General features: G+C 38.8%; 1 protein-coding gene across 1 annotated transcript; it reads left to right on the plus strand.

The window, feature by feature from the left end:
- Positions 1–926: 926 nt before the first annotated feature.
- RRH (retinal pigment epithelium-derived rhodopsin homolog) lies at positions 927–14,413 on the plus strand. The gene is made up of 7 exons (XM_074865106.1): positions 927–1,032; positions 7,785–7,975; positions 9,621–9,720; positions 10,439–10,592; positions 10,956–11,124; positions 13,211–13,389; positions 14,308–14,413. Exons 1-7 carry the CDS (start codon positions 927–929, stop codon positions 14,411–14,413), a joined length of 1,005 nt encoding a protein of 334 aa, XP_074721207.1.
- The last annotated feature ends 137 nt before the right edge of the window (positions 14,414–14,550 follow it).

Here is a 14,550-nt window from a genome sequence, read left to right on the forward strand (position 1 = left end):
ATATGAGCTCTTTGGGCAAAAGTTTATTGCAGCTAATATTTATGCAGGATTTTGTAAAAGGTCTTTACTTTGGGGTGCTGCTACCTCATCACTGAAGAGAGGAAGACATGAGCTGCTGATCAAGCCTCTGGAAAATGCCTAATAATTTTCTGCCCAGTAACTTGCTGTGGAAAATTTGCCTGAAGTAAGCTTACGTGTGTGTGTTTGGGAGAGGGAGGGTGCTCAGACTTGTAAGACGTATTCAACAAGCATTTTCTGCAGACCAGGCTATTTTAGAAATGTAGCGATTGAGTTTTCTGAAAGTCATGCCTCACTTTAGAAAATACTGGATTATGTTCTTGTGTCTGCGTCAGCTTGAGAGTTTAAATCAATTTAAGAATCTTGATGAAGTAGGTCTTTAAAGATTTGAAGGGATGGACTTTAGAGTAAGCATATCTTGCTTTTTAAAGAAATTGACATTTGTGTCTGTATGTTGTGCTGCGGTTTCGTGTGTTCTCTGAGATGACAGGAATTAATTGCAAGCCAGGCTGATGACCAACTGACCTGAGCCAACTTTTGTTGAGGTTTCCAAAGCATTGCATAAGAGGTTTGAAGGAAAAAGTTTGGGGGCATGTGACAGATAATCTCTTTAGCAGTAAGAATGAAGTTTAAGCACACTGTTGGAAATGCACTCAGTTCTATGCTGCTCTTTGTTCGAATTAACAATCTCTTGCATAGATTTAGAGTGTAAACTTCTTTGCACTTTAGTCTAATTAAATCGTGGTTGGAGGCTGTGAATGGTGGGGGGAACTCCCCCCTACCCCTCTTTTTTTAATTGTTCAGTAAGTCTGTTGAATAATGAAAGAATTTGCCTGACAGGGTTTTGTAGTGTTTTGTGGTCTTGATGAATTATTGCAGAGGTTAGACGACAGTCTCTTTTGTCCAAAATGCATTGGAACGATTCATCCAATTCCTCAGAAAGTGACAATGAAGCTCATTCAGCCTTTACACAGACTGAGCACAACATAGTTGCAGCTTACTTAATAGCAGCAGGTATGGCCATTGGCAAATTGTTGTGTAACTTTTAAAAGTAGAACTGTAGATCTGAATGCTCATTTTGTATAGTAGCAGCGATGGTATTTCATTTTGTATTACACAAATGTCTGATGGCTTTTCTTCATAGTTTAGTGACAAGTTAGCAGTCAGCAAGCTGACTGAAGTGTGGAGAAACATCTAAGTTTTCTGTTCTATATTTGAAGGCAGTGTTGTGTCTTGAAAATATATTTTGTTGATATGTAATTATAGAAGAGAGTGAGAATTAATTTCTGCCAGCTTGCAAAAGAGATAAAAATAGGGCATAGCTGTCACATCTTGCGTTTTTCTGTGATGTGCTCGAAGCTATCTTGAGATTTCTCCTGGGCCACATGTTTGTAGTAATATACGTGTAGTCTGAGCATGTGAGCGGGTGTCTGTTAGGGGGATGTAAGGGGAAGGGTTGGAATGTGACTCTGAGGGAGGGAGCTGGTCATTAATCAGAGAAGAGCAGACTCCAGTTGCAGCTGTATTTTTCACTGATGACACATGTTAGAAAAAGCATGTTGGAAGGCTTGACATTGTGTTCGTTCCCTGTGACTGCAATGGCCTTTGGCTAAACTTGAATGATTATGGAATTATTGGGTTTTTTCCCCTTGAAAACTTTCTCATTGTTATAACCACAAATGCTTCAGTAATGTTTTTCTGAAGCATTGAGTGCTATAGCAATGAAATATTGACCTGACCAAAACCTGAAACCTGCTGTGTTTAAAAATAGGCCTTCTATACCTTTATTATGGAAAATTAAATCAGTTTATAAATACTTTATTCGTAGGCTCTACCATACATTGTCTATGTTATAACTGGTTTTTAAAATACTTTAAAATATTAATGTACTTTAGGTTTATATTAAATAGTATTGCTGATGGTCACATTTTATTTAGCATATCTGTTTGAAGTGGTGAGTGTCAAATTGCTGTTCTGGTAAAGAGGGTATTTTTGAATGCAAAAGCAATAAATTATTTCAGGTTTTTAGAGAAACTGGTAGAACAGCTACACAGATCACTAGACTTGTTAAGCTGTAGAAATGGATGATGGTCAAGTATTGGAAGGCTAGATACATTCTGTAGTACTACTACACTCTTTAGAAGTAACTGGATCCATTAGGCGCTGCAAATGCATATGACACTTGTTATATTTTAACTAAAATTGATCACATTGTATGTAACAAGGTGGTCTTTTCAGACAGCTTGACCACCTGGTGTTAGGGATCAAAGCTATCATAGAGATCAATGGGATTAGCCAGAATCAACCCAGCTCTTCTATCTTAATCTTGCATGGAAATGAAATGTCTTCCAAAAAAAAAGTTGGATTGCTTTGTGGTTTGCTTTATTTTTTCTTTTTTTTTTTTTTTTTTTCCCCTCATTATAATTGGGGGAGTATAGTAAATCTTTCACCTGTAGCTTGGTAATTGCTTTCTTAATGAGGAATGTTTTTGACAGTAAGGTCTGTAACATCTTTGAAAGTATGACTGATTGCTTTGCAAAATGCCTTACCACAGCAGATCTCACATCTGGAAAATTTAAGCTGTGTTAATAAGCAGATGTCTAAGAATAACAATGAAGTATAGGTACAGCATTCAACATTATGCTGCTTTTTAAAAGTTTTGAATGAATGCTTCTCTCTTTTGCAAATAATTGTTGTTTTCTGAGAAGGAAGTAATTAAGTATTGCACTGTACAGTGGTCAGTGTGTTAATTTTAGAGATGACAACAGGGGTACTTGCACTGCAGGAAGCAGTACTGCCTCATGGATATCCTTCATCTTATAATGGTGAAATGCTCTGGTATAATTTTAAAATGCTAACTGGAAAAGTAAATTCTGTGTTATGTGTGGACCTAACCTTCATTGTTTTGATGCTACTACCCATGTGTCTTGCTTAACTCTGTTAGGGCTTGTATTTGCATTTGGTCTGCCTTTATTTTTTGTTGCTTCCCTGGGAAGAAGGAAAATAAGAAATTCTTCTGCTCTTGATCAGGTCATGGGGTTTTTATCTTCATCTTCACAAAACTACAAGGTTTAATTAAAGAAATACAGAAATAGTTGTCTAACCCTAAGATGTTTCACAGGCCAAGTGGCAGCATCCATGTGCTTCTTCTGAATCACATGAGTTCATCCCAGCTGATGATTTCAGGTTACTGAAAGGCTTGGGCTTGGTCTGCACTCCCTGCCCTCTAAGAAATCATAGAATCGTTTAGATTGGAAAAGACCTTTAAGATCATCATGTCCAACCATTAACCTAGCACTCCCAAGTCACCACTAAACCATGTCCCTAAATGCCACATCTACATGTCTTTAAAATACCTCCAGGGATGGTGACTCAACCACTTTCCTGGGCAGCCTGTTCCAATGCTTGACAACCCTTTTGGTGAATACGTTTTTCCTAATATTTCCTGTTGTCCTATCACTTGTTACTTGGGAGAAGAGACTGACACCCACCTCCCTACAACCTCCTTTGAGGTAGTTGTAGAGAGCGATAAGCTCTCCCCTGAGCCTCCTTTTCTCCAGGCTAAACAACCCCAGTTCCTTCAGCTGCTCCTCACAGGACTTGTTCTCCAGACCCTTCACCAGTTTCATTGCTCTTGTAATGGGCACTGCTTAGCTGCTGCCTGGAGAAACTTTGTTCTTCTATTTGACCTGATTCTTGGAAACAGGGAAGAGAGCATTTCTTGAATCTGCATGTTTTTTCTCACTTTGTTCAAGATGGAATCCATCTTCTTTATTACATTTTGCTCCCCAGAACAATTTTTTTTTTTGGCGGTATTATTATGGTGCTAAAATTTTTAATGAATATAGGCTTAGTAATTTCCACTTTCTCTTCCCTGGTTTGGTTTGGTTCCCTCCCCTTCCCCCCTTTCATTTTAAGATTGGGCTTTGAAGCACTGAAGTGTGTCTAGCAGGATCCTTCCTTCACCCTGAGGATATGAGTTTACAGTCCTCTTGGATTTATGATCTCATACTTGGTAGCTGTAATATTTGTTAAAGCATGCCTCATAAGAAGCCCGTACTGTTTTATAAACTTGTAATCCTATTTTGCTTCCTCTCTCCCAAAAGATGACATACTACCTGTCAACAGGAGAGCTGACAGAACTGGCACTGCGAGTGCTTTTACTATGGTACTGGTTTCAGATCACATCCCCAGCTCCCTGCTTTTGTCCATTTTAGGGGCTCATAGCATCACTGTGTCGTTCCTGAAATGTGTGAATATATGATATGATAGCTGATGGCATCTATGTGGCTATGCATCTCCAACATCATCTGTAATGTATTTTCTATGTACTAAGCAGGAGACTTGCACCTGAGAACAGACATACTTGGTGTTTTTAAAAAAAGAATGGAGAGATGGGCAAGAATTAATTATAATTTTGCCTCATTTGATTTTAAAATTACTGAACCTGTTAAGAGAGTTTCTGTAGTGTAGGAAATTGGTACTGATTAATAAAATGTTGCAGTGAATTGAGAGCAGCCCTGTGGAGAAGGATTTGGGAGTACTGGTGGATGAAAAACTGGCTATGAGCCAGCAATGTGCGTTCTCAGCCCAGAAAGCCAATGGTATCCTGGGCTGCATCAAGAGAAGCGTGGCCAGCAGGTCGAGGGAGGGGATTCTCCCCCTCTACTCTGCTCCTGTGAGACTCCACCTACAGTCCTGTGTCCAGCTCTGGGGCCCCCCACATAAGAAGGACATGGACCTGCTCTAGCGGATCCAGAGGAGGCCATGAAGATGATCAGGGGCTGGAGCACCTCCCCTGTGAGGACAGGCTGAGAGAGTTGGGGTTGTTCAGCCTGGATAAGAGAAGGCTCTGGGTAAACCTTATAGTGGCCTTCCAGTACTTCAAGGGGGCCTGCAGGAAAGCTGGGGAGGGACTCTTTATCAGGGAGTGTAGTGATAGGATCATAGAATCATAGAATCATTCAGGTTGGAAAAAACCCTTGGGATCATCAAGTCCAACCATCAGCCCTACTCTACAAAGTTCTCCCCTACACCATATGCCCCAGCATCTCATCTAAATGACCCTTAATGGGTAATGGTATTAAACAACCCTTAAGGGGTAATGGTTTTAAACAGAGAGAGTAGATTTAGATTAGACATAAGGAAGAAATTCTTTACTGTTAGGATGGTGAGAAACTGGAGCAGGTTGCCCAGAGAAGCTGTGGCTGCCCCCTCCCTGGAAGTGTTCAAGGCCAGGTTGGACGGGGCTTTGAGCAACCTGGTCTAGTGGAAGGTTCCCTGCCCCTGGCAGAGGGGTTGGAACTAGGTGGTCTTTAAGGTCCCTTCCAACCCAAACCATTCTATGATTCTATGAAACTCCTTATGTGAGTTTCAGGTACCAATTTATGTAATTGAAATGGAGAAACTCCATTTTAAAAGTTGACGAATTGGTGGTGTATCTAGTGTCCATTATCCAAAGTATCATCTTTGTTATGTTTTTATGTATGTTATTATGATTGCACTGGCTTTCCATCTGCTCTTTTTCATATCTGTCATGGTATTAACATAGCTCTTACTGAGCATAGTGGTTCAGATGGTACTTCTGATGTATATTTGACTCTAGAAATGTCTACCTCAGTTTGATGCACTGGGGTGTGTCCTGGTATTTACAAATCTATGGATTGTGTTCCTGTGGACTGCCAGTGATGAAGTCCACAAGACTTTCCATGATTTGAAGGAATTTCCATATTGATACCAGTTGAGGTCTTCAAAATTAAACTGTAGAGGTGAAGTGCTTGAAACTGATTCTTGCCCTCAGGTTTTTAACCCTGCTGATTTGAGGTTATTGTTTGAACTGCAGTGTGTTTGTAGTCTGACTATAAACTAATGTTAGAGATTTTTAACTCTGTGCTGCATCACTGACAGTGACAGAGATGGAAGAACATTGTATTATGCTTAAAAACTGTGCTGCCCTTTCCACAGAGGCATGTCAGCAAAAGTTAAGCTGTGTGTGTCAGATTTTTGGCGGAGCCAATAGAGGAGCAGAAATCCCATCAGTGAAGGTGGTGGAATGCCAGGGTACTGGAGCAAGATAGGCAGTGACTGTGAAAGAAGATGGGTCTGCTTTTGGAAGTCCACGTTGAGTATGACAGCCGTTCCCTCAAGCTCCTTACAGAATTATGCCTCAGATCTGTGATGATGAAAACTATAGTATTTTGACTCATAGGTGAAACTTTTTAAATTAAAAAAAAAAAATAAAATTCTGAGAGGCATTTCTGTGGATAATGTGTTGTTAGACTTTTACCAAAATAACATTCCACTATGCACTTGTAATTTAAGGTGCCCAGGCTATAAAAGTGTTTATAAGTTTAAGATTTGGTGCAGTGATACTGTAACAGCTGTGCCAGACTAGGGAATCTATGAACAACTTACAAATTCCTGTTGTCATTTACAAGTTATTTTTTGAATGGCTGTGTTTGCCCGAACGTGTTGGAATTCTCCATTTTATTGATAAGGGCTGTGAGTATTTCTCTGCTGAGGTGTAAGGGGGAAATTTTAACCTTATTAGCTGTTTATTAATAGCTTATATTATTAGTGGGTTAGTAAAATTTTAGAGGATAGGAGTTTACTCTGGATATCTCTGCAACAGGCTAGAGTCTGAAGAGAATAAAACCACAACCAAAAAACCCCTGTTTTGTGGGAGTGCCATGTAAACTCACTCCACAAGCCATGCAGTAGGACTTGGCTAGGAAGGAGAAATAGCAGGAGAAAAGGAGGATCTGGAGGTTTTAATATAGGTCACCAGGATCAAAAATCTTGCTGATGCACAGGGTCCTGAAGAGTGTCCTGGGCACCTCAAAGAGCATTAAGTCCAAAGCAAATTTCAGAGGGATTGAACATGATGAGAGGAGAATGTACATTTTAGCTTTAGTACCATATTTCTTTATTACAACTCTTTGTCTACTGGCCATTTCTTATGTTGCCTAATAATAGACTTCACAATCTGAGTCAAGCCAGATCAAAAAGGTTTAAAAATACACAGGTTAGCAAGGCAGAAGCAAGTTCAGTGCAGAGCTGGACTTTTACCATGGCAATGACACAGCCCTAGAGCTTGTCAGATGGAGAAAATAGCTCTGGTGCAGGCCCAGCCATGCCACTGTGGCAGGCTGTGCAGATCATCCAAACTGCTTGAAAAGGCTTCGAAAATACCACTTGCAGCAACCTGAGCTAACTCTGATGCTTGCAAAGAATTGAGACCTCATGAACAGAGAGGGGAGTAGTTTGGCTAGAATAGTGGTAGCAAAGTCAAAGGTCCTGTATACCTTTTGCACAGGATTATTGTCTGAATGCATAGTGGAAACTCTACTGAGAAAGGCAGATCTCAAGTGGTGGCAGGGGCCTTCTGCTAGATCAGATGCATCATAAGCCCCACTTTTTTGGCCAGTCACCAACCTGCATTCTTTTTTGCCTTGGAAGATAGCACTGTACTTGGTGGCTGGAGTCTTCGAATCGTAATCCTAGATGCTTTGGAATTTCTGCTATGCTTGTCATTGCATCAGAAGTTCCATATTTGGCAAAACACTCCACTTACTGAATCCAAGTGAAAATTACTTAATTGGAAAAGCCTTTCTCTCCTTTTCAGGTGTGTATCCTCTTTGCAAAATTGTGATTCACTGAAAATAAAACTTGTTTAGAACTTAGATATTACAATAGGCTGTATTTTCTTCTGCATGTATATTACTGGCTGGTATCTTTTGTAAGTTTCCCTTTTTCTGTTTTTACAGGAGCGATAAGCATTTTCAGTAACATTGTTGTGTTAGGCATCTTTGTTAAGTACAAAGAGCTTCGGACAGCAACCAACGCAATTATTATCAACTTGGCTTTTACTGACATTGGTGTTAGTGGCATTGGTTACCCCATGTCTGCTGCCTCAGACCTGTATGGAAGCTGGAAATTTGGATATACTGGATGCCAGGTATTGCAATTCAGCAGACAGAAAGTTTTGAACACTTAAAAGCAAACTGAGAAATAAGTAGTAGCTCTTCCTGATACTAGTTACTGTAAGGGATAAGATGAAGATGCGAAATCTGACTCTTAAGACCTGAAGCTGATGTTCTGTAATGTCAGCAATTTCTGGATGTAAGATTTCGTATGAATTTCATTCCAAACTTGTATCCATAATCTGAAAACATTAAAGTGTAACCTTATATTTATCAACTAGAGATTTTAACATAGCTTTAAGAAGGCTTAGAAAATTAAATCCCCAGATGAAGAGGGTTTTAGTAGTACATGCACATTTGATGACTTATTTGATAGTTAAAAGACTTTGGATGTGGCTACAGTTTTGATGATGAGCTTGTCAGATCTTAATGAGTTCTTCTTGGCAAATACATGTCCTTTCTGGTGGGACTATTAGGATATCCAAAATGAAGACCTACAAGGCTATTGGTCTCCATTAAAGATTTAGCCTAGTTTTAATTGCTGTCTATTTTTAAAAATAGAGTGACTGAAAAATTATGCTTCCGTAGCAGAGAGATCTGCCCTTTTCTTGCTGTGTACTGTGATTTAAATCTACTTTTTTAAAAAACTGTTGGGCTTAAGTGCCTAGGAAAATGAGTAGTAATGTGAAGGCATATGCTGAAAATGTGACTCAAGGAAAATATTAGCAACACTATATGTTTTGGACCTTTATACAATGGATGTTTAGAACAGTCTGACATCACTTGTCTGAGTACACAGTTATTTCAAGCTCAAAATTCAGTCACTGTTTGACAGGAAGCCTCACTTTTAACATCTTTGAATCTAGACTGACTTACAGTGGGTTGAAGTTGATGTGAAATCTCACTACCAATGCTTTGGGAGTTAAGATCACTTGAAACACAACTCATGTCAGCCTAAACCAAATGAATCCTGTGAATTGAGATGACTGAATGTCATGTGGTTCTGTTATAACCCCTGGTGGCATATGGTCTGGCACAGGGCTCTGTATTTCTGGGGTACCAGTGGTAACACAGCCCTCCCAGTCATCCTTCCTGTCAGGCTGCCCATGGGATGACTGGGCAGATGCATTTGGAGCATGGTGGGATTGCAGCATATGTTACTCTGTGCAGTAGATCTGACACATGTAAAATGGGGGCCAATGGGGAAAATCAGTGTACCGTATCTGTGAAATAAGTGTAGTTATAAAACAGAGGAAAGAGTGACAATTCAGGACTTCACATTTGCTAAAGCCATGACTTTTTTGATTAATCAAATGTTCTTCAGGTTTCTTTAACATATATAGAAAGCATGAGTTGAACCTCCCTCAACCTCCAAATTCTTTATCTCTGAATCTCAAAATTTACTTATTGAAGTATGGTGTTTGTTTGCTTTTTAGACTACTGTCTTTAGGATTTTTGATGTGCACACAGGCAGGTTGCTTTTGAAATGTTTAATTTTAAATGAGTCAACTCCAAATTGCCTGCATTGAATTAGTTCCTTCAGTATCTTGTTTATGGAGGAGAACACTGGCTCAATGTAATGTATTGTGGTGGCTTCAATTCAGTCCACAAATCTGTGCTGGTACCTTTTGAAAGATTTCTCAGAAAAGTTTTTTTTTTTGTTGTTTGTTTAAATTTCAGATCTATGCTGCCTTAAATATCTTTTTTGGGATGGCAAGTATTGGTTTGCTCACTGTTGTTGCAGTTGATCGTTATCTGACAATCTGCAGGCCTGATATAGGTACTGTACTTATGGTCAAAAATCATTCACTGTTGGGCTTCTAAGAAATAAGAGTCTAATTGTATTGTTTTCTCATGAATGACTCCATAATTACAGTGTTGGGCATAATTTGAATTTAAGGCATGATCCTACAGCACTTCATTAAGTTAGTTATCTAGTTGGCATGGATGGTACTGCTTGTGAAAGTGAAAATGTCACAGTTAGGCCATTACTCTGTTTATAAGCTGTATTTTCATGGCTGTTTCCAGACTTTAGAGGGCCACATACATATACAGAAGCACATGAAAAGCCTCTAGCTGTGGGAGAGTCAAGTGGGTGTGTGCCTCTAGTGTTGTGTTAACACTGTACTGGATGTTTTTCTATCCCCTCTGTTACAGCTGTATTGTAATAGTTAATTCCTCCCCCTGCAATCATGCAAAGATACACTTGAATGTAGTGTGCATAATAAGTTTTTTGGCATGGGGTTGGGATCAGGTATTGCGTGTATGCTGTGAGTTGGAATGGGTGATGGTATTTAAGTGGCGTTACAGGCTGGAAAGCTTGAGATGCCATTCAGCAGTATGAAACAGGTATGCTACAGTGTTCAGGAGTGTAGGCCTTTGAAAGGATCATTATTAACCTGATATGTGCTTGCTGGAAGCCACTTGTCATTCAAGTTCAACACTGGAAAGAAGCAAAAGTTGACAGCAGTTTGTGATTTTTATGTGCTTGGCCACAGGAAGAAGAATGACTACCCGTAGCTATGCCACTCTAATCCTTGCTGCTTGGATAAATGCAGTCTTTTGGGCTTCCATGCCTACTGTAGGCTGGGCTAGCTATGCTCCAGATCCGACGGGAGCAACGTGCACAGTAAACTGGAGGAAAAATGATGTGTAAGATTCCTCTTCACCATTTCTTTTAAATTTTCTGTCTCATTAAAGGCTAAGATGATTTAATTCACCACTATATGAGCATAACTTTTTCTTTCTGAAGTATGAAGCCTAATTTATAAAAATAATTTTAAAGCAATGGAAATAATATAGAGCAAGTCTAGAAAAAACATGGGAACTGAGCTGTGCTTGAAAACTGCAAGACTTATAGTTGCTAATAAAAAAATTAAAGCTAACGAAAATTTTCCTAATTCTTTAAAAGCTTGTTTTAAAATTTCATAACCAAATCAAAATATCAAATTCTTTAGTAACTTTTCCTGGATGGCTATTTGTAAGTTACTGTGTTTTGTTTTTCTGTTTTATCAGGTCCTTTGTTTCCTACACAATGAGTGTAATTGCTGTTAATTTTGTTGTACCCTTAACAGTCATGTTTTACTGTTATTACAATGTTTCCCGGACAATGAAACAATATGCGAGCAGTAGCTGCCTGGAGAGCATCAATGTAGATTGGTCTGACCAAGTAGATGTGACAAAGGTATGGTAAATGAAGGCATGTTTTGTTTTAAGCATGTTCTTTTGTGTTAAAGTCTTGGGGACAAAGGAACAGTACAGCCTTTTAAGCGTATCTGTTTCCCACATTCCCCCTTTTCCTTTTGTACTAAATATTAACTGAAATTTAGCCTTGATGAAAAATCTTGGCTTGACTTAGAACACTAGATTCTTTGCTTTTGACCTAATACTCTTTCCAGATGAATAGCTAATTTGAAGGCTGCAAACAATGTGAATTTTCCTTGCTCTGCCCTCTGTCATTACAGAGAAATGTACCTCAGAGGTGTCCTAGGAGGACTTTTACTCTTTGTGTTTGCAGAGTCCTTTAAGCTTTCTGCTAGGTTCCCAGGTGTATCTGGTCTGAAATGGATTGGTCAACTCTGATTTGAACTCATGGCCTAGAAATGAAAATGCATTTCCAAGCTCCTGAGCTATGTGATTCCAATCCCTTGTTCTTTTCTATCTGTTGATCTTATCTCTTTCTTATGTAAATGGTAGCAAATATGAGTTATGGTGTAAAATGCTGTATCCTTCCTGGAAGACTGACATTCTTTTAACATATAAAAGTCCTGGAAAAAGCTTGAAGTTCACTAGCTTCTTTGATTTTTTGTAAAGATGTGTTTTGTGGTTGGGCATGATGAAAATGTGAGAGAGAATTGGACAGAAGACTATGTACCTATGCTTTTGAATTACTTATCAATGTAAACTTAACATTCCTTGGAAAACTTTCTCATTGCTAAATTCTGAAAAATGGTATTTTTACCTAAAAATAATAATTTGAGCATTTTGCTCTTCTGAAGAACTTTCAGAATGCTTGATACAAAGAATTCAGTTGTAAATCTAAACTCACATTTGTGAAGAAAATGCATTTATCCTGTTTTTCAGTTGAAGACACTGAGTTATATTTTTAGAAAATAAGGAAAAAGAGAAAAGACTGAAGCTTTGGAGTTAAGCAGTATCCTTCTTTAGAACTGGACTACTTGCTTTTCCACAGATTGGCGTCTTCTAAGCTTTCTATGCACCAAGCAAACTTCTAAACAAAAGAGTTTTTTCTTTACATTATTATCAATAGGTATTGCGTTTCTATTTAAATAGGAATCTTCCGTGGAGAGAGTCACTACTTGTTTATTGGTCATGCTCTAGAACAGCTCATACGAAGTAGCCATTTACTTCTTATTTTTCATTTTGTTCATCACTGAAAGACAGAATAAGGGTATGGGTAAACAACACTAGGGAATCCGTACATGTAAAGAGCCCTGCAGTTTTGTTTGGTATTCTAGTGATTTGTCTTGTCCTCTTGATAAATTTCACATTTCCACTCCAGTTTCCATTCCCGATTTATGTCCCTGACAAAAGCCAGAAAAGTCTGTCCCCATTGATTCCTCTCCTAGCCTCCCACTACCCCCAGTTTGTTGCTGTTCAGTTCTAGCTGTGGCATGGTGTGTTCTGATGTGTGAGCCCCAATATGGCCAGACTGTTCTCTCTGACAGGCAGGCAGAGAAGACATAACTGCTCAGATATCTCCTTGGTATGATGCTTGAACATGGCTACCATGCTTCATTAAACCAAGCAGACACTTCTGGGTTCCTTAAATATATGGGCTAAGCTTTTGTGTCCTAGAATATTTACTTTCTTTTATTTAATTGTACCATAGTTAAGCCTTATGAAACATTTGTATTAACAGATTTATTAAATGTTTGTCTTAGATTTTTCTCTTTGTTCATATCTGTAGTTTTTAATAGCATCCCAGAATGACCTGTTATGGGCCTCTCTGGACATTTAAACTTTTGATGGACACATTTGACGTAATCAGTAGTGCTGACTGTAAAGGAAGATTGTACGTAATGAAATAACAGCGTGCCAAAATACACGGCAGTGTGATGTGCTATTAAATCCCCCAAGTGAGATTTCATTATAATCTGTCAAAATTTGTCAAGTGTGCTTGTTTACACGGTGTTATTTTGTTCTGGATAGCTCTGTTTTCACACAGATGCATGTGCTTTTGAGGTTAGGTTGTGAGGTCTTCATCTTCAGGTAATACTGGCTATGTGTCTGTTCCTCTTGTTTTACAGATGTCTGTTGTGATGATTGTAATGTTCTTGATGGCATGGTCTCCGTATTCTATTGTGTGTTTATGGTCTTCCTTTGGAGACCCAAAGAAAATTTCTCCTGCAATGGCCATCATAGCTCCTCTATTCGCAAAATCCTCCACATTCTATAATCCTTGCATTTATGTTGTTGCAAACAAAAAGTAAGTGTTCTTAATTTAGTATCAGTCTACTTCATAATTTTAGCATATCATCTAACTATAGGAGGATCATCTGTAAAATATGATAAACTGATTAGCAAAGAGATCAAAGGGTAAGCCACTGTTGATTTACTAAAGATGACCTTTTGGACAGGAAAGTCTAGAAGAAGTTGTTTTGATCATCATCAGAACATACTGAATTGATAAAGATTTTTGAGAGCACATTAAGAAAGCTTTTGTAAGAGAGTTTTGAAAGTCCCTTTGTGGTTTCTCAAAGGCACTCATTACAGAATTTGGGATGCATCAGCAATAGACTGGTTTTAGACTGGCCAAAATGTGTGGTGGCTTAGTGACATGTAACTTCTGTAGTTTCCTTGCTTTATTTGGGATGTGTCATATTCTGACTGATTAGGATGAATTGACACTTTTCGTTAAAGTGAATAAACTAAGCCTGTGCTTCTGTTTTGAGCAAGCATATCAAATGCTCTAACCAAGCCAGTGCCACTGACTGAAAACTGGATTTTGCAAAGAGGTAGCCTTCCTTTCTCTACTACCAACCTAGAAGCAGAGCCTGTGATCTCTGCCTAGGTGAACTTATCTGATCCTGCTGAGTCAGTGAAAAAACATCTTTTTTTCCCCATTCCCAAGTTCATCTTTGTTGTGGCTATACCCTGTTCTGAGATAAGCAAAAGCTTCTGTGATCCCTGTTGTAGAAGAAACACTGAACTAACTGAGTTATTTCTGTACATGGAAGTGGAAGAGACTTGGGTCCTTTTGATTCCAAATACACCATTTTTTATTAAGTAAATTTTACTAAAATTGAAAACTGTGGTAATACTTAGGGCCAGCTCACCTGGTTTTTCTTTGTACTTGGTTCTTCAACCAACAATCTTTCTGCTTTCCCTTTCTTGTCCTTTGCAGGTTTCGGAGGGCAATCCTGGCAATGGTGCGATGTCAGACAAGAGAAGAGATGGCTATAAACAATGCCTTGCCCATGAGTGTATCTCAAAGTGCACTGACATCATAGAACTCATGTCATTTCCCTAGATGTGTTACATGGAAAGGAGTGAAATCTGGGTTAAAGTTAATTAATCTTTTGGAAGATTAATCTTTTGGAAGATTAATCTTTTGGAATAATAATCTGCCCCAGCCAGCCTGGGGCTG

Source organism: Strix uralensis, chromosome 4, assembly GCF_047716275.1.
Source record: "Strix uralensis isolate ZFMK-TIS-50842 chromosome 4, bStrUra1, whole genome shotgun sequence".
Classification (NCBI taxonomy): domain Eukaryota; kingdom Metazoa; phylum Chordata; class Aves; order Strigiformes; family Strigidae; genus Strix; species Strix uralensis.

Coding starts and splice junctions, on each gene's coding strand:
- RRH (XM_074865106.1), top strand. CDS start 927: ATGCATTGGAACGATTCATCCAATTCCTCAGAAAGTGACAATGAAGCT. Junction 7,976..9,620: donor TTGGATATACTGGATGCCAG/GTATTGCAATTC, acceptor TTTAAATTTCAG/ATCTATGCTGCCTTAAATAT. Junction 10,593..10,955: donor AACTGGAGGAAAAATGATGT/GTAAGATTCCTC, acceptor CTGTTTTATCAG/GTCCTTTGTTTCCTACACAA.